General features: G+C 42.7%; 1 protein-coding gene across 1 annotated transcript in view; it reads right to left on the bottom strand.

Moving 5' to 3' along the window:
• TRPM3 (transient receptor potential cation channel subfamily M member 3) overlaps positions 1-20,401 on the bottom strand; it is a 466,889-nt gene that overhangs the window by 257,975 nt on the left and 188,513 nt on the right. The window contains exon 8 of the mRNA XM_029615931.1: positions 7,460-7,583. Within this exon, the coding sequence (XP_029471791.1) occupies positions 7,460-7,583 (124 nt within the window). The remainder of the gene's footprint in view (positions 1-7,459; positions 7,584-20,401) is intronic.

The raw sequence follows: 20,401 nt of genomic DNA, 5'->3' as shown, positions 1-20,401 counted from the left end.
ATGCCTGCTATTTCAGGATTATAACAAAGTGTTTTAAACAACTTCTTACATATCTCTGCTTTCAAAAACTTGGCTAAATGTGAATGATTACATCTGAAACCTGCTTTTTTTTAAATTTTAGAACTATGTGTGTGTCTGTGTGAAAAAGGAGGAGGTTAGGGGGGTCCAGTGTAAGGATAGTGGAATCTTGTGCTGCAGCGTGGATGATGCAGCCTAGTAGATGAACCTACTAGCCCCACACCGACAGCTGGCGAATGCACCCTGGATAGGGAGCAGACTGGAGCTTCATCTATAATCAGCTCTTTTCCCTGGGGGTTGAGCCTTTGGGTCCCAGGATCCAGCAGGACTTAAGCGAGAGTCCCACAGGGCATATAGAAAGAGACAGTCTGGGACAAGGCCAAGGTCTGGGCAGGTTGTGACGAGACAAGGAGTTAGCCAGAGGTTGAGGCAGGCGACAAGCAGGGCATAGCTGAGGTCAAAGGCAGGTGGCTAGCTGAGGGAAATCCAGGTCCAAGGCAGAGGTCAGTGGCAGGCAAGAGAAATGCCCTGGTCCAAGGCAGAGGTCAGTGTTGGACTGGAGAAGGACTGGGTTGGGCTGGGAAAGGCGGACTGCACAAGGAAGGATAAGCTTGGCATGGCAAGACAGGTTGAGCAAGGCAGGGTCAGGAACCAAGTCAGGAGCAACGCACATTGCTAACTAGTAGGGAGACCTGTTCCTGTGGAGCATGGCTGGGCCTTTTGGACCCAGCCATGTGACATCATCGTTGTGCGCCAGCAGCTGGGTTTCCCACCGTGGAGACTTTATAAGGTGCTGCACTGCGCACGTGTGCGCCTAGGGGAGCCTGGGCATCAACGTTGCAGTCACAGTCATGGCAGCGTTTCTCTTTCTTCAAAGGTTACCGACTTTGTGGGGTGAGTGCTGCCAGTTGCAGGACGACCCCGTGACCGGAAAACTTTACATCCTGCTCAGTTAAAAAACTGCTTGCAGTATGCAAGCATGCACTTGAGTGGCATGAGAAAGAAGGGAAGGGGTTGAGGGGGCTTGCTATTTGGTGATTCTCAGCAGCAGAATAAAGCAACCAGTATGCATTCTTTTTCCCTGACATCATTTTAATATGGCCGCTGTTTCTCACCGCTGGCATGGATTCTTTTTCACAAAATACATTTTTTTCTAAAGCCCCTAGTTTCCTCCTTGCAAATGCCTTGAAGCACTCACACAGGGGGAACTACATTTTTGTTTTTCTATTCCTCCAGTGTCTTTGTGTTCTGTGATCGTTTCTCCTCTTTCCCTATTATCTCTGTGCATCTCTGATATCTTAATATTTAGTACAGGACACAAAGAGAGCATTTCTGTGATTACTTGTTCTGTATCTGGCGAAGGTCAGCCTTGTAAATCTATACCTGTGCTAACTGTAGTTATGAATAACCAGGAAGGTGGGTTAATGGGCTGGAATTCTATGCTACATACACTGTAGGCTGTCTGATGAGGAGATATATATGGTAGGGATGTGCAAGGGAAAAATGTGTTTTTGTGTTTGAGAGTTTTTTCCCTACAAATTTCAGTTCATGGATTGCTTGATTTGTTTCATTTGTGTGCAGAAAAGGAATCAAACAATAATAATAAAAAAAAAAAGATCAAAAAATGAAAAAGAGGCCTCCCTCTCACCCTCCTGGAGAAATGCCAGGATTTCCCCCCCCCCCCCCCCCCAGGCTTACTTACCCAGTCTGGTGGGGATCCACAGGCTAGGACTAGGCCAAAGCCTCAGACTTGCGTAGGCCGAGGCCATAGAGGGTCCAGCCGCGGCCTCAGCCTACTCAAGGGCAACACCTTGGCCTCGGCTGGACCCAGACCTGTTGCCTGGGTCTTGGTCTAGGCCGGAGCCTGGACCCAGGCTTGATGCTTATGCTCTGGCTCAGAGGCCAGGTCCTGACACTGGGACCTCAGCCCAAACCCAGGTCCGATGTCACGACCTGACTCGAAGGCCGGGTCCCAATGCTGGCGCCTTGACCTAGGCCAGGGCCCGGGCCTAGGCCCGATGCTGTGACCCATCCCGGAGGCTGGGTCACGATGCCTGGGTCTCAGTCTGGACCTAGGTCTGAGGTCCTGTTTCCTGGGCCTCGGCCTGGCCTGACACCAGGGCCTCTTCCTGCTAAGTCATAAAAAAATGATGGCTGGGGCGGGACTAAGGGGGTCAAGGTATGAGACTGGAAGCTAATTGGCTGACATAGCCTGAAGTTTGAGAAGTGAAATACCCCTTCTGCTACTCATGTTTCTCCATAATTTATTTCTTTAAAACTATATTTTACCTACACTTTCTACCATTCAAGGAAAGATATAATATTTCATGCTTAAAATTTACAGAAACACAATAAAAACAAACTTTGTAACCAGTACGGATGAGAAATCAGATGCCTTCCTAAATTCCAGCTGCTTCCTTGAATACCATCCGACTTCACAACAGCTGTCAGTGAAGGAACTAATCATTGCCCAAGTGCAGTGAATAAACTATTGGTCCTTAATATTAAGCAAATGAAAAAGAGATAAGAGTCACTCCTTGATGCCCTCTGTATTGGGGAGTTTTTTGGGTGGGTGAGTGGGTGTGGGTAGAGATTTGCAGACACATATTTTTAAAAGGAGGTGGGAAAATCATGCTTATTCCCTGTAGAAATCCTGAAAATCTGGCCTGTTTGTGGCACTCGAGGACTGGAGTTCGCCATCCCTGGACTAGAGTGATGATAATTTTTTTTGGAATAACCTTGTAAATGAAGAGGCACAACTCAAAAGGTTATAAATGAAACTAAAACTTGTAATCCTGGCTGACATCAGCAAAGCCCTGAGCCTATATTACATCTATACAGCAGCGTAATGCTCTCAGTGTAAGCTCAGGACCTGGCAGTTGTCAATCAGGAATAAACACATTTTGCAGGCTGTGGTGACGGTCACAGCTTGCTCCCTCCTGGAGATTCCAAGTCCTCGTTCCTCTTCTTTCCTCGTTCTTTTTCTTTCTTGCAGGTCCGCTGCGTTTGACTGTACACTCTATCTTTATAGCTTGTCGACATCTACGGACCATCAAATAAGTCACCCTCCTCCTTAAAGATGAATTTTAAAAGCCTGGTTGCATGCCATAATCAGGAGAAGCATGCCCACCCACATTTTTAAAACTGCCCAAATGTGCACATATATCCTGCTACGCACATATCTTGCTCAATTTCAAAAAAGGTGTGGTCTGGGCATGGCGTGAGTGTTGTTTTGGGGGCGTGGCCAAGAGATGCGCATGTAAATACTTATGCGCCCCACCACTGCGCACCCAGGTCTACTGCCGCATAAGCTTACTCCTTCTATGGAGGAGGAGTAACTTAAAAAATAAAACGAATTAGTCATTTCTCAGGTTTAAAGGGTGTGGGGTAACTGGGGGTAGTGGAGGCCATCAATCCCAGCTCTGAACTGGGCGATCTGGTAAATGAACTGGTGAAACTGGCAATGGCGTGGATGTGCGCCTGTTATAAAATACCCTGACTTATGTGGTAGAAACAGGATTTACATGACTAGGCACGTGGCCACTTAAAATTGCACTCACTCACTGTGCATGCCCCCTGGCTATTTTACAACATGTGCACAAGTTATAAAACGGCTGTTTATCTGGGCACATGCTGAATGATGCACACACTCCAAATGTGCCCACGCGCCAATTTGAAAGTTACCGTCCCTATCATTTACGTCTCTAACTGCTCTATGTTAACTCTATTTTCTACTACAGACTGCAGTACAGATTTCACTGTGAACTAGCCATTTGTTAATGACTGGCGGGGAAGAAGAGGGAGGGAAAATATTGATTGAATATCCTGATCACAACAGAATCCATGTTTGCAAGCAGCTCTCCTCAACTAGCAGAAAAATATGGGTCCTACACAGGCATCCCTTCCATGGATCCACACCCACCCCCCTCTGACTGCTCCCTCCTTTAGACTACAGAAAGCAAAGATCCCTAACCCACTAAACAGCTCTGGCCTCAATGCCAATCTGCCCTCACTGTTTATCGACTAGACTGTAAGCTCCGCAAAGCAGGGATGGTCTCTTCTATGTGACTGTAGAGTGCTGCGTAATTCTTGTAGTGCTTTATAAATGTTTTGTAGTAGTTGTACCAATGGTAGGTACAGTCATGAAGGGCCTTCTGAAGACGTTTCTTGTTTTCAGTGCCTGGCATGATGCTCATTTTACATAGACGTTCTCTTAGCAGTTGGAAATTGAGTACCCAACTGACATTTTCTACATAGAGCAGAGCTATGCAGTGCAGTGATTTTATTGGCAAGTATTGCTGTTTTGGGGGGTTTTCTGTGTACCCCATTGAGTAATGCATGTGCTAATTCCTGAAAAAGTCTGATTGTTTAAATATTTTCTGCCTTACATTGCATTTTCTTATTTACCACATGTTCAATTCCAGTTTACAGATGAAACAGATTCTGAAACATTTTTCCTGGGTACATAAGAACATAAGATATGCCATACTGGGTCAGATCAAGCTCCAACAATCTGAGTATCCTGTTTCCAACAGTGGCCAATCCAAGTCACAAGTACCTGGCAAGTACCCAAACATCCAAGTTACTAATGCTAGTAACAAGCAGTTGCTATTTCTTATTGATTAATAGCAGTTTATGGACTTCTCCTCCAGGAATTTATCAAACCTTTTTTAAATCCAGCTGCCTTAACCATATCCTCTGGCAATGAATTCTAGAGCTTAATTGTGCATTGAGTGAAAACAAATTTTCTCTGATTTATTTTAAATGTGCTACTTGCTAATTTCATGAAGTGTCCCCTAGTCCTTGATTTGTCTGAAAGAGTAAATAACCTTTCACATTTAGCCATTTAAGATCTTTCATGATTTTGTAGATCTCTATCATATCCCCCTCAGCTGTCTTTTCTCCAAGCTTAACAGCTCTAACCACAGTATCCAAGGTGTGGCTAACCATTGAGCAATACAAAAGCATTATGACATCCTCCATTTTATTTACTATTCCCTTCCTAATAATTCCTAACATTCTGTTTGTTTTCATGACTGCCACATCACACTGAGCCAACAATTTCAATGTATTATCAACTATGACGTCCATATCATTTTCCTGGGTGGTAACTCCTAATATGGAACCTAATACGGTGTAGCTACAACTTGGATTATTTTTCCCTATATGCATCTCCTTCTCCAGATTATATTTCATCTGCCATATGAATGCCCAATCTTCCAGTCTCGCAAGATCCTCCTGTAATTTATCACAATCTGATTGTGATTTAACTACTTTGAATAATTTTGTGTCATCTGCAAATTTGATCACCTCACTCTTCATACCTCTTTCCAGATCATTTATAAATATATTTAAAAGCACTGGTCCAAGTACAGATCCCTGAGGCACTCCGCTGTTTATCTTTTTCCACTGTGAAAACATACCATTTAATCCTACTTTCTGTTTCCTGTCTTTTAACAAGTTTGTAATCCACAAAGGGATACTACCTCCTATCTCATGACTTTTTAGATTTCTTAGAAGCTTCTCATGAGGGACTTTGTCAAACGCCTTCTGAAAATCCAAATACACATCATCTATGGGTTCACCTTTATCCACATGTTTATTAAACCCTTCAATAAAATGTAGCAGATTTGTGAGGCAAGACGTCTCTTGGGTAAATTCATGCTAGCTGTGTCCCATTAAATCATGTCTATCTAAATGTTCTGTGATTTTATTCTTTATAACATTTTCCATGATTTTTTCCAGCACTGAAGTCAGGTTCACTGGTCTGTAGTTTGCCAGATCTTCTCTGGAGCCCTTTTCAAATATCGGGGTTATATTGGCCACCTTCCAGCCTTCAGGTACAACAGATGATTTTAATGATAGATTATTAGTTACTTGTAATACATCTGAAATTTCATTTTGGATTTTTTTCAGAACCCAAATCTGGTCCAGGTGATTTACTACTCTTCAATTTGTCAATCTAGCCTACTACATCTTCCAGGATCACAGTGGTTTGGTTCAGTTCTTCTGAATCGTTACCTTTGAAAACTGTTTCCGGAACGGATATCTCCCTAACATCTTCATACATAAACACCAAAGCAAAGAATTCATTTAGTCTTCAATTGATGGTCTTATCTTACCTAAGAGCTCTTTTAACCCTTTAATTGTCTAACCGACCAACCGACCCTCATGGGCTTCCTGCTTCGGATATATTTTTTAAAGTTTTTATTATGAGTTTTTGCCTCTACAGCCAACTTCATTTCAAATTCCTTTTAGCCTGTCTTATCAATGATTTACATTTAACTTGACAATGTTTATGTTTTTTCCTATTTTCTTCAGAAGGATCCTTCTTCCAATTTTTGAAGGAAGATCTTTTGGCTAAAATAGCCTCTTTCACTTCCCATTTTTACCATGCTGGCAAACGTTTGGCCTTCTTTCCACCTTTCTTAATGTGTTGAATACACCTGGCCTGCACTTCTAAGATGGTATTTTTTGACAATATCTATGCCTGTTGCATACTTTTAACCTTTGTAGCTGTACCTTTTAGGTTTTTTTTTAAACTATTTTTCTCATTTTATCAAAGTTTCTCTTTGGAAAGTTTAATACTAGAGCCGTGGATTTACTTATTGTCCCCGTTCCAGTCATTAATTCAAATTTGATCATGTTATGATCACTATTGCCAGTGGCACCACCACCATTACTGCATAGAGAATAAAGTCAATAGTTACAAAACATGCAATAAAATGATCCTAAAATAAAAACATACATTGAGAGCTGGATCTCTATTTCTTCTAGAGTTCTGGGGATATAAGCACACCTTTTCACCAAAAAGGCAAACAAGCAATGAGAAAGAAAACTGAATTGTTGATGCATCTAGAAACCTAAAAAATATTGTGATGATGTATGCACCCTGTAAAATATTGAAAACTTAGGGATCAATATTTGAATAGTTTGTACAGCTAAGTTCAGGACTTAGATGGACAAACCATGGGTTTTAGATTTCCTGCTGCTCTGAATGCTTCTGAATTAGCTAGTCAGCTGTTTAGCTAGATCAAAAATTAGCCGGATAGGTTGGAGGTATTCTGGGGTTGAGTTATGTTAGCCAAATAACTTATATGGCTATCTCCAATAATTAAAGTTAGCCGGATAACTTAACTTACCCTGCTAAGCCTGGTCATGCTGGAGAGCAGCCCTAAAGTTAGCCAGATAAGTTTCTCCGGCTTATTCAGCAGAGCACCTAATTGGCAGAGCTCGGCTGAATATCTGTGACAATTTATTGGGTTAACTTTAGCCCGATAAATTGCTTTCCACAGTGCTAAATAAAAATATTAACTCCTCTAAAACTTAAATGAAAAGAATGTATCTGTTTCAGAAATCTTGGCAATCCGGCGACAATCTGCATGATCTATGAAAATACATTTGATTTAAAAATGGCGTATGTGGAACACTATACACATACCAACTCTTTCTTCTTCATACACTCCATGAGGATCATGAAAAGGTGCTGTGCCTGGGTACGAGTATAGTTAAAGGTCTTCTGGATTGTAACTAGTAGCTGGTCCCGCAAAGATTCATTGATAAGGCTGCAGGTTAGAGCAACAAAATAGAAAATGCCAAAATGTTTGATTTGCCTTCAACCAAACCACCTTGTCATGTATAATACTAATAATACTAATAATAATAAAGTTTATTTATAACATGCCTTTTCAAAGAATGTTGAAGGTGAGGTATAATATAAAACACAAAATTAATACAGAAACACAAAATTCAATACAAAAACATTAAAGTTAAAGCAAAACATAAAAATTCATATGAATTCAAGGAATGGCAGGGACCACTGTTAATTAGGACTGGCAGAAGCAGTCCATGGCTAAAGAAAAAACAGACAGGCTGATACAGTAAAGCGCGGCCGCCTTCGCTGCTTGAGCGCCCAAATTGGACGTGCGTTCATGCACCTTCGCCGGCGGGGCTGCTGGAAGCCGCTTTCGCCGCCGGCTGCCCCCGGGAGGCAGGGGTGCCGCGGTGCACGCCTTGGGAGGAGGGGAGAGAGGACTGGGGCTGCTGGAAGCATGCAGTAAGTTTACTTTTGTTACAATTTCTATTTGCTTTAATAACATGTCGAGTCGATGTTCGCCCTGCGCCTTGCTTCGGGAGGGGGGGGAGAGAGGACTGGCAATCCCCGATGCCCGAGCGTAGGAGACCCATCCACTTCCTGGTCATTTGAAATGACAAGTACCAGCGCACCTAGGATACTGTATAGGCGCTGTATAGCGCTCTATACAGTAAAATGGATGACGCTTCATGGACGCGGCTTGCATTTGCATGCCATTTAAATACTGTATCGAGCGGTATGTGATCCGGGCTGTGCGGGCGACAAACGAGAGTGCACCCGGCACTGCCGCACTCTTTCTAACGCGTCCTTACTGTATCGGCCTGAGAGTGATAACGTGCCATTGAAAAATAAAGGCAGGCTCTCTGTATATCAGTGGAATTTCACCCACGAGAGTTGATCTCTAGCATTCCTGTCTATGAGCAGTGCTGGATTCCCTATTGCAGGGGTGCTCAAAGTGGTCCTACGGGTACGTCCAGCCAGTTGGGTTTTAAGGATATCCCTAATGCATGAGACTTATTTGCTTGCAGTACCTCCTGTTTAAGCACCCCCGCCCTATTGGAATCAAGCATAGCAGTTCTGAGGTTGGAGTTTTGATGTGAACCAAGATATCAGGAGGTCTCCAGCATAAAACTCTACCAGATAGCATTCAAGATTAATTCTGTTTGGAATGACAATTACCAATTTATTTTTATGCAGAACTTCATTATAAACTATATTTTAGCTCCTTTTTTTTAGTTTCTGTATTTGAGTTTTGCTTTTAACAACACAATAATACAAACATAAAATAACTGTTCATTTATTTGCTTTATATTCTGCCTTCCAGACAGAGTAGATTGAATTTAATTCCTCCAAATTCTGTTTTCTGCCCTAGATGTTTTAAAGTTGCTCATGGCTGATTTGAGATTCAAAAAATAATTTAATTAGAAATGTATATCCCAAAAATCAAAAATATTTTGCCCAAAAGAAAGCATAGGTAAAATAATAACAATACTTTGAAGAAGTATATTTGTTGCACAGCTATTAGTGTATCTGTGGGTAAAATGCCAGTTAATATTACGTGCTAGGGAAATACAGTGTTGTACAAATGAATTTTTCTGACCATAACATGTTTTGAAAATTCATTCCCATTTGACACACCATTATACAAAATGTTTACACTGATTTTTAATGATAATTCCAGATCATAAACATTAATGATGTCAGGAACCCACAACTATTTCTAACAGCTGCAAAAATACAGCACGATGAAGCTATGCACATTTTACAGGAACATTATGCTTTTCAATATTCTCAGTAGTGTTTCATGTAGCTTATGCTTTTCCTTTTTTTTTATATAACCTTAAAAATATACACTAAAGACTATTAAAATGTGATGGGCTTCTTTGGGCATAACACTTTGATCACCTGGCACCTTCATAGGTTTACTGTGAGCATGACTGGAACTACCGTTCCCTTTCTAGTGCACTTTAATGGGTCATGAAAGGTGACATTCGAGCAATGGATGAGGCTGTCAATTTATGGTGCACAATACTACACATGGAAAATTAGCATATATGCATGTAAGTAGCCTCTATTTGCGTATATGCTGTTTATAAATAACAAAAGTACATGTACCTTTTCAATTTTGTGCTCACATTTAAAGGCACAAAAAAAAGGGGTGGCCTAGGGGTGCTCCAGGGCTGGGTCAAGAGGTATGCACGGAAGTTGTTATTTAATATGAGATTTATGTGAATAAATTAGTCAACTTATTTGTGCAATTTTACACCTACTAATTGATTTGAGCAAATTAAATCAAACTTGTCTGTTATCCTTTGTTTTTTTGGGTTTGGAGGACTGGGTGAACTGGGGGAGTTCAGGGTGAAATACTAGAGGGTCTAACCCAGTTATGCCTGCCTTGGGCAGGAGCAAGTTGCGTGCGCCAGCCGATGGCCGGCCCGCGATCCTGGGCACAGCAGCAAATGGCCGCTGTGCCTGGAGGCTCCGGCCCCGCCCCGCCCACTCCTCGCCCTTTTCAAGCCCCGGGGACTTACGCGCGTGCCAGGGCTTTATGCACGCCGCCGGGCCTTTTGAAAATAGGCCCGGCACGCGTAACCTCCCCTACGCACGTAAATCCTTGAAAATCTGCCCCTTTATCAGCAGAAAAAAGGGGCAAGTCGGGGCAATCCAGGGGACACTTTTACACCTGCTGATTGACTCCGTTTGCAGTTTTTGGGTGGGAGGTCTGGGTGAACTGATGGAGGTTCAGAGTGAAGTGCTACAGGGTCTAAGTGAATTTATTTATTTATTTATTTATTTATTTAGAGATTTTTATATACCCGCAGTACGTAAGAATATACATCACCGTGGTTTACAATTAACAATAACTTAGCAACAGGCTTTACAAATAACAGTATTAATTAGTATTAATTACAAATAACAGGATTGACGGATTGTGCAGACCGTTAACCAGCAATTAGTAGAATGTTTAATAGACAAGAATGAATTTGAAGTAACTAATTGCAGACAGACTGGGTGAACTGGCAGCGGTATCGGTGAATTGGTGATTTCAAGTGCTCATATAAGTATTTTGAAAACGGTATTACATACATACTTTATATATGTCTTGCCTCTGCAGGGTAATTACATGTAAAATATTATATTTTTTAATGCACCTAGAATATACACGTGGATGTTTATAAAATAGGTAGAGAAAGTATGCGTTTTCTTGCATTAGGAATATTTGTACATGCTGACTTTTGGAGCAGAACTATGCAGTTTCTTTATAAACGGTGCAGATCTTGCATAGTTTTGGTGGGATAATTTTAAAAGAAAAAACATACATATACTTTCCCTTTGAAATCTGGCATAACTTATGAACTTAGTTGATTTCACGTTTATGTGGGCTGTTAAAGACTTACCTCTATATGGAAAGTAGCTGAATCCACCTACATAGTACACAGTGGCAAGATCTACATGATCGAGGTCGATGCAGCATTTTGAAAGTGTAGGTGTCAGCCAAAATATGTAGGAGCCCTGGTAATATGTACATCTTTCCCTTATAATTTATTAGTTTGCTTTTCTTACTTTTTAAAAATGTTGTCTTTTCCCTTTCTGGTTTTTTTTCATTTGCTCAATTGCGTAGTGAGCTTTGCTTATTTTTCTCTTTCTGCTTTTATTATTTTTGGGGGGAGGTGGGGAAAAGGGTGCAGAGATTGGACTTTCTATGATTAGATTTGTTTTCTTTCTCCTTTTTTTTTGGGGGGGGGGGCAACCACTTCCTCTTCCTCTTCCCTTCCACAATGTCTTCCTCTCTTTTCCCTTAGTTTCCTTCCCCCTCCAGATCTTTGCTTTGGTTTCCACCTACCCTCACCTTCCAACCTTCACGGGGGCCAGAGCTGCACCTCTTGCTCTTTGTGGCCTGGAAGTTGAAAGGCAATTGGCAGGCACAAGAATAAAAGTTTATCCGCTCTTTCAAAAGTATGCCGGTAAATTCACTTGCAGGCTTTCTGCATGTTACCTTTTTTTCCCTACTTTTATCAGATCTTAAATAACCTGATCAGTGTTACTTATGCTGATGAGATAGCATGGATGATCCACAACAAACTCGAAGGGAGTAATTTTCAAAAGCATTTCTATGCATTCAACATGTTTATGGAGTGAATTTTCAAAATGCTATGGGGCGGATTTTCAGAGCCCTGCTCGCCTAAATCCGCCCAAATCCGGGCGGATTTAGGTGAGCAGGGCCCTGCGCGCCGGTAAGCCTATTTTACATAGGCCTACCGGCGCGCGCAGAGCCCCGGGACTCGCGTAAGTCCCGGGGTTTTCGGAGGGGGCGTGTCGGGGGGGCGGGCCCGAACCGCGCTGCGTTTTCGGGGCGTGTCGGGAGCGTTCCGGGGGCGGGCCCGTGGGCGTGGCCGCGCCCTCCGGACCCGCCCCCAGATCGTGTCCCGGCGCGCTAGCGGCCCGCTGGCGCGCGGGGATTTACTTCTCCCTCCGGGAGGCGTAAATCCCCCAACAAAGGTAAGGGGGGGGGGGGTTTAGACAGGGCCGGGCGGGGGGGTTAGGTAGGGGAAGGGAGGGGAAGGTGAGGGGAGGGCAAAAGAAAGTTCCCTCCGAGGCCGCTCCGATTTCGGAGCTGCCTCGGAGGGAACGGGGGTAGGCTGCACGGCTCAGCGCGCGCCGGCTATACGAAATCGATAGCCTTGCGCGCGCCGATCCCGGATTTTAGCGGTTACGCGCGTATCTACTGAAATCCAGCGTACTTTTGTTGGCGCCTGGAGCGCCAACAAAAGTACGCCTATTCGCGGTTTTTGAAAATCTACCCCTAAGTGCATAAAAATGAGCATAAATGCACATAAATAGTCTCTACTGGCATATTTCATATTTTATAAAAGATGAAAACACGGGTGTATTTTCAGTTTTGCAAGCGCATATACGTGTGTAAAAAGGGGCGGGGCCAACATTTGTGTGCATCTGCTGCTATTTTAAAAGACACACATGTAGACTTTCCAGCTTATTCATGAAATTTTACACCTGCTAATTTTCTGGAGAAAGTGATATTAAACGTGTTTATTGTGTATTAATGGCTGGATGGGAGGTCTGGGTGAATGAGTTCAGACTGAGGAACCAGGAGGATCTTGATGAACTGGAGAAGGACTGGACGAACTGGTGGACTAATTGGTAAAATTTGTTTTAAAATACACCAACTTACAGACATAAATCCCTAGGTATGCAAGTCCTACTTTATTTTCACATGTAGGTAGGAAAAGTATCCACATTCAGTGCATTGATATACATTCTTTCAATGCATTGCATGATTTGCGTGTAAACCTACATATGTGCATATGTTGCGGAATAGAGATATGTATATTATATAAAATGTGTGTATATCATATGCTTGGGTTATAAAATACTAGCATAGATCTGCTTGTGGCCATATACTGGCATATATGCCGCCACATGGATTTATTTGAAAGTTATCCTTTGTACGTGCATAAAAGGCTTTTTGAAAATTACCCCGGGGGTTGTACATGGTAAAATAGGCACTCAGGCCAGGCCAGAATTCATCATTCATTGCGGAATGATGAACCCTGCGCTACTGGGGGGGGGGGGGGGGGGGGTGGGGTGAAGCAAGGGGCAGTCGAGTATAGCCTGCAGCTGGCCACACCACGGCAGTGCAGTTTCGCCTGCCGCAGTGCAGCAGGCTATCTCAGGTATAGCGCCACCGTAAAAGGTGGTGCAATTCCCCGCACTATTGCCGGCGATAATGTTCGAAATATTATCATTGGCAGCGGTGCCACCATCGATTATCATAATTCCCTCCCCAGCTCCGCCCCGACTCCTCCCCTACCCCTAATTCAAATCTTACTGCTGCAATAAGGGGTAGATTTTAAAAGCAGCACGCACACTGTACACCCGATTTTCTAACATGCATGCGAAGCACATGCATGTTATAAAAATCAGGGGTCGGCACGTGCAAGGGGATGCACAATTGTGCACCTTGCACGTGCCAAGCCTTCCCCACTTCCCTCCCAGGCCGCTCCAAAATCGGAGTGGCCTCGGAGGGAACTTCCCTATCCCCTCACCCCACTTTCCCTTCCCTTCCCATACCTCCCCTGCCCTTTCCCCCCTACCTTTTACTTTTTCTGTCCTTTATCACAAAACAGGCCGAAGTAAGTTGCACGTGCTGGCAGACTGCTAGCGCGCGATCCCAAGCACAGCGGCAAATGGCCGCTGTGCCTGGAACCTCTGACCACACCCCCGGACCACCCTGCCCACGCCTCACCTTCTTCCCACCCCTTTAGTAAAGCCCCGGGACTTACACGCGTCCCGGGGCTTTACGTGCGTTGCTGGGTCTTTTGAAAAAATAGGCCCAGCGCACATAAGGCCGGATTTGCGCGTATAATCTTTTGAAAATCCGCCCCTAAGGCCTTAACGTATGCGATAAGGGCCTATTGTGGCTTGGAAAATAACCCCCTAAGCCACTTCACTCGTACTTTTCTGCATATTGCAGAGCTGGGGCAGGGAAAACATTTCCATGCATGCTTTCAATTTTTGAAAGTATGCGTATATAAATGTTTGATTGCACATTCACACCTGCCCTCTAGCAGTCATAAATATGTGGGCTAAATTATGTTCAAAGTGGACTTATGCGCGTTAATCTGTTTTGAAGATTAGGGCTGAAATCCACATGAGCAAAGTAAATGCAAGCTTCAGCCCTATGTGGGAGGTTATAAACTTGGGATTTAAAGGTTGGCCTCAACTAAAAAGCTGTCTAAAAAAAACACTTATTGAGGCAGCAGCTGAAAAGCAACTGAACAGTTTAACTTTTTCCTTTAGAACAAACGTTTGTATCTAAAAATCTAATGGACCCCAGAACAAAATATTGCTATTCTAGTCACAGCAGGACATGATCCAGATCTTTTCACAAGAAGCCCTTGTTCAAAGCTATGGAAAAGAAAGGTGGCAATTGAAGTTTGAAGTGTGCAGTTCTTTGCAAATTATGAATTTGCTGTTTTGCATGCAATGTTGTCATCCTTGTCATAATTATTGCTCTAAAATCTCAGTTTCAAAAGGGTTTCTCATCTTGTGTCTCTGGTGAAACTCTTGAAAAATAAAGCCGCTGACACTTAGGGAGTCAGTATGCTTAGCCTTTGAAGTGTGACTAGTCAGGCCATGATATTTGATTGCTCATTAAAATGGTGTCATCCTGCGGTTCCAGAAGGGATGTTATTAAAAGAAAAAAACATTACTCAATGAGAAAGGGAACGGAGGTAACAATAATTATTTAAATGATATTCTACAATATATCCCTCAAACTTACTTACTAACACGGTGTTTCTAGAAAAAGCATTTCACATCTCAGTAGAAAGAGAAAACCTGAAGAGACAACATTTTATTACGACCTGGAAAAAAGTCAAACAGATTTTCGACTTCTGCTGCTTCTCTCTAGGGGAGAGTGTGAGAAATTCAAATTGTTTCATACCTGCATCTATTAGGGATGTGCAGCCACATTTTTTCAGCTCAGTTCGTATTAATTTATATTCAGCCTGTTTTTTGCCCGAATTTCATTTCGTGTATTTTTTTCGTTTGATTTTGTTTTTCATAGAATAGCACACACTGAATGCTAGTTTCTGAAAACAAAAAAACCTGAACATTTTGGAGGTTTTTGGAGGGACTGGGCACTCCAAAATGGGTATAACAAATCGAAAGAAAAATGGCCATTTTGGTTTGGATTACCTTCCCTAACAACCATTACCATTTTCACACTGGGGATTCCTTTCATGGCTGCCTCTGGGGGGCCGATGTGATAAGACCCATGCTGAAATCCTCACTGGTTTTTCTGCATGGATTATTTTGGCATGCGCGGCAAAAACCAGCGGCAGCACAGGATGTAATAACAGCTGCGTATGCTAATTAGATATGCGCATAAAATCTACATACACCAAATACATGCACCATAATGCATACAGTACCACGCACTAATGGTCCTAAGTAGTAAAATGCACAAACATCCATGCATCCTAATCGGCGAATGAACACCTGCGACTGATTCTCGGGGCAAAAGCCTTTTTTTTTTTAAAAAATTAATAAATTAGTGGTCTGGAAGTTGTTGTTAAGGTGGGTAGAGCAATATATAACCCCTTTATAATCAGACTTAAACAGCTGGCAAGAGCGAGAAATGCAGATTGGCAGTTTAGCCTCATCGAGAAGCTGCCTTCTCTCTACCCACTCTGTCCGTTGCTTGGCTCACCCACAAAAGCATCAAAAAAACCAATCTCTACACCGGTGCTTTCACTTAACTCATGCTCTGACCCAGGCACTAAAATCCTGCATTAAAAACCCCCACACTAACCTGATCTCCCTGCTAGTGCGGCTTCCTGTATTACCCATGATTAGATAATCACTGCTTTTGCATGCCATTAGCATGCACTTTGCGCAGAACCTGCCACGGGTTTTTTTTAAACGTGTTTATGTGTACGTTTTTCTCATGCTGAATATGTTATTATATACCCATGCGAGAGATTCTTATTACATCCGCCCCTCTGTCTCCTAATTTGCCTTTTAATTTTATTGTGCCCTTAATGCCCGTTTTCATTCCATTCTGAGACACCTAGCGCGCCCTGATATTTAATGCTTCCTGTTGCTTCCTTCATTATCAGGAATGAATTCTGAATGGATGAGAATGAAATGAAGCACAGGAAGAGACATTGGCCCCATACCTGATCCTAAAGACCCTGCCAACAGGCCTGGAGGTTAAGATTATCAAGATATGCAAATGAGCTTGACTTTTAGAACTTGCATGGAAATAAATTGCTTCCATATTCAATGTGGACATCTTAAAATAACCATCTGATGAGGGGAAGGAAACATTTCTATGACTAGGTTGACTAAGTTATGGACTGGCTAGTTATGGTGGTTATCAGGGAACATATCTTACTGGTTGAAGCAAATGTGAGGTTCAGCTTTTGGCTCCTTTTTTGTTTGCTGGTGCAATCCATAAATAGTGTAAGTGCAGCTTTCACTATCATGGTTGGTTACCTGTCTCTTCCTTTCCTGTTCCTCAAAGCTTAGATCAGGGATTCCTTTTTTAAGCAAAGTGCCACATGTGACATTTCAAATCACAGAAAGGGCCCAGGTGTTTGTAGCCCTCCTAAGAGTTTTGATGAACCCCTTTCAGTGATCTGAAATGCTGTGGAATGGGGGAGACAAGTGACAGGTTTCCCACAGAGGTATGACACATAGGGCATCTAGAAATATTCCTAGGAAGTTGGCAACTCAGTCTGCCATCTACCTTGCAGCCCTATTACCTGCCTCCCAACTTCCTCAGCATCTGCCCGCTGGGGGAGAGAGGAAAGGTGAATGGCAAGGTGCTGTGCTTATGCCACACTCTTTCACGTTCACATATCCCCATACACTCGTGTTCTCTCTACTTCCCTCCCCTTTCTTACCTCTTTTCTCCACCCCTTCTTTTCCCCTCACTCCCTTTCCCCTCCTGTCCTGCACCCTTCTCACTAGCACTCTCATTCCCTTCATCTCACCCTCACTTCCCCTTGCCTTTATCCTCACTGCCTTTTCCTTCCCCTCCTCACTCACAGTCCCACTTTCTTCCTCGGACCCTCACTTCACTCACATTCCCTTCCTTTCCTCTCCTCCTCTATTCCAATCCACCCTCACTTTCTCTCCCATCCCTTTCCCTCCCCTCTCCACACACACACACACTCCCTTCCTCTCACCTTCCTCATGCTACCTCTCTATCTCCCTTGCACTCCCGCCACACATTCCCTTCTTTTCAGTTTCACTTACCTCACATTCCCTTCCTTTCATCTTCCTCCCCCTCTTCTTTGCCCTTTCATCCTCAGAAATACAGCCTCCTTCTCTTCCTCCTCACCTCACTCACACTACTGTCTCCTCCTCTCACGCTCCCTTCCCTTCCACTCGCCTCTTCTTCTGCCTCTTCTCCTTCCCCTCACATCCGGGGCTTCCTCTTCTGCAAGCAGATGGAAGGGTCCCCACCAGCATTGCAGCCTTTGCCGCTGGACCTTCTCTTTTGCTGGAAGAAGGTTGGAACCCTACCAGCATTGCAGTCCTCACTGTGCCAGGACCTTCTTTTTTTTCTGGTGCGGATTGGGGTCCGTGCCAGCATTGCAGCCCTCACTGTGCCCCCTGACCTTTTCTTTTGCTGATGGAGGGGTGGGGACCCCCACCAGCATTTCTGCACCACCGAACTTTCTCTTTTGCTGGTGGAAGTCGGGGTCCCCTCCAGCACTGCTGCACCATCTGACTTGCTGGTGGGTTGAGGACCCTTCCAGCATTGTGGCCTGCATCATGCTCAACGGGACTTCTTTTGCTTGCAGGGGTCTTCACTAGCACTGAAGCTTTTACTGCCACCATGCATGAGTAAAAAAAAAAAAGAAAAATTGAACCTTCCTCTGCGGGACAAATGGGCTGGCTGCAGGCAGGAAAAGTTTGGCCGATCATAAAAAGTAGCTCTGTGGGCCTGATATGGCCTACAGGCCGTAGTTTGAGGACCGTTGGCTTATTTAAACAGAATCACTAAAATATAGCAACAGTCTTGGGTTTCATGCTGTCTTATTGCTATTTAAAAAAAAAACAAAAACCCAACATATTTCAAGGTGTACAATAAGTGAAATAAATACTTATGACTTGAGTGCTGAAGGCATTCAGCCTTTGGGCGTCATATCTTTGAAAACATTGTAGCTATGGCATATAATATACATTTTTAATTTATATATACACCTACAGTGTTTTCTAAGAAATACATTTTCATAACCACACCATAATCGCACAAACTGTATGTTCACAACATAGGTACAGTGCAATCAGTTCTTCCCAGTGGTTACTGGAAAATTAGGTAAGTGCTAGTTAGTTTGCCTCCATAATATCATGTAAGAATAATGGAGGGAATTTTCAAGGGGATTTCCATGAGTAAACAAGCGTTTATTCATTTCGCTCGGAAATCAGATACATTTTATTTGCATATAAAAAGTGAAAAAAAAAAAAAGAAAAATCTGTATTGGCTGATGATTATATACAAGGCAAATGAAGCTATCTTATAGCGGGAGTGCCTAGTATGATGGGCACATAGATGGTAAAAAACATTGTTTGTGGGGAAGATTTATTACATGATTGTTCGCCCTTTCATCCTACTGTATTGCACCCTAAGTTCTTACATCATTTTTTTGAAAGATGCCACTTTCTCATTAGCAACTTATGCCTACATTTTTCCACTCAAGGATCACAATTTTCTTTATCTAGGATTTAGGAACATCAGAACATAATAAAAAAAAATCTCATGCTGGGTCAGACCAGTGATCCACTGAGCTCAGTATCTTGTCTCCGAAAATGCCCAGCAAAACTCTATAAAAAAAAAGACGGATTTATGTTGCTCTCTCCAAGAATGAAGTGGTGAAGAAACCAATGTCTTTCTGCTTAACAGTTATGTATGGATCTAGCATCCAGAAACCTGTCCAAACCTTTTTTAAACTCAGTTACACTACTAGCCTTAATCACATTTTCTGGCAACAAATTCCATAGCTTACTTGCATTGACTGAAAAAAACACTTTCTTAAAATTGTTTTAAATCATGTGCTACCTATTAGTTTCAATGGGTGTCCCTCGGTCCTGGTACTATTTGATAGTCTAAATAGTTGGGTTTTTTTTTTTAACCTGTAGCATGCTATACAATACCACACATAATTGTATAAACCTCTATCACAAGGGTGGCCTACTCCAGTCCCTGAGAGCCATGGACAGGCCAGGTTTTCAGGATATCCACAATGAATATGCATGAGATACTGCAGCTTTGCCTACAGTTGAGCCAGTGCATTCAAATCATGCATATTCATTGTGGACATCCTGAAAACCAGACCTGTTTGTGACATCCTGAAAACCAGACCTGTTTGTGGCTCTTGAGGCCACCCTTGATCTAGAACCTTCACTATGGAACTCTCTTCTATTAGACCTCAGAAGAAAAGAACTACCTAAAAATTTAGAAAAAAAGTGAAAGCCTGCATTTTACCAAAGCTTTTGGATGTTAGGCTTATACTCTCTATTGTTTTATTTTTACAATTGGCTCTTGTCCTGGAAACATGACAGTTGTGCTGTAGTTTTAGTTCATGTTTTATTTTTATTCTATTTATGTAAAGCTTTTATTTACTGGGTAAGAGATTTACTGTATTCTAAACTAAAATGTTTTGATTTATTGTTTGCTGGCATTATTGTTATCTATTAGTTTTGTAATAATGTTTTGCTCTTTTGATGGAGTTTTGGTTAATCGAGAAATGGAACTGTGCTGCTTCTTCAAAGTTCTCTTACCTTCAAATGCATCCGTGGTTTTGTTCCTATCTGCCACTATTTCCTAGTATTCTTCTCCTGATCTCTGTTCCTTTCATCAGCTTCTCCTTATTGTATCCCATTCTCGGCAATCCCCTGCTGCTTTTGTACTTTTTCTATCCTCACTCCCTGTGTCTCTGGAATCGATATCCCCCAGATAGCCAGAACACTCACTTTTTTCAATCTCAGATTAATCTGGACATAATACTCTTCTCGTCATCTTGCTCTTTACTTACTGCTGTCTATTAATACTGTACACTATGATGTTTTGTAAGGCACCCTAGCTAAGGGCATCAGATTACTAACTAATTTAATGTGATCATTGTTACAACTAATAATTCCATTGTCTTATGTCATGAGAGGAAAAACAATGCCTGAGCTGAACACAGCTTATTTTTACTCCACAAAAACTGGGACTGGGGGGGGAATGGGATAGATGTTACTTAGCAGGCT

The sequence above is a fragment of the Rhinatrema bivittatum genome, chromosome 1 (genome assembly GCF_901001135.1).
Source record: "Rhinatrema bivittatum chromosome 1, aRhiBiv1.1, whole genome shotgun sequence".
NCBI lineage: Eukaryota > Metazoa > Chordata > Amphibia > Gymnophiona > Rhinatrematidae > Rhinatrema > Rhinatrema bivittatum.
This window is presented reverse-complemented; position numbering and strand designations above follow the sequence as displayed.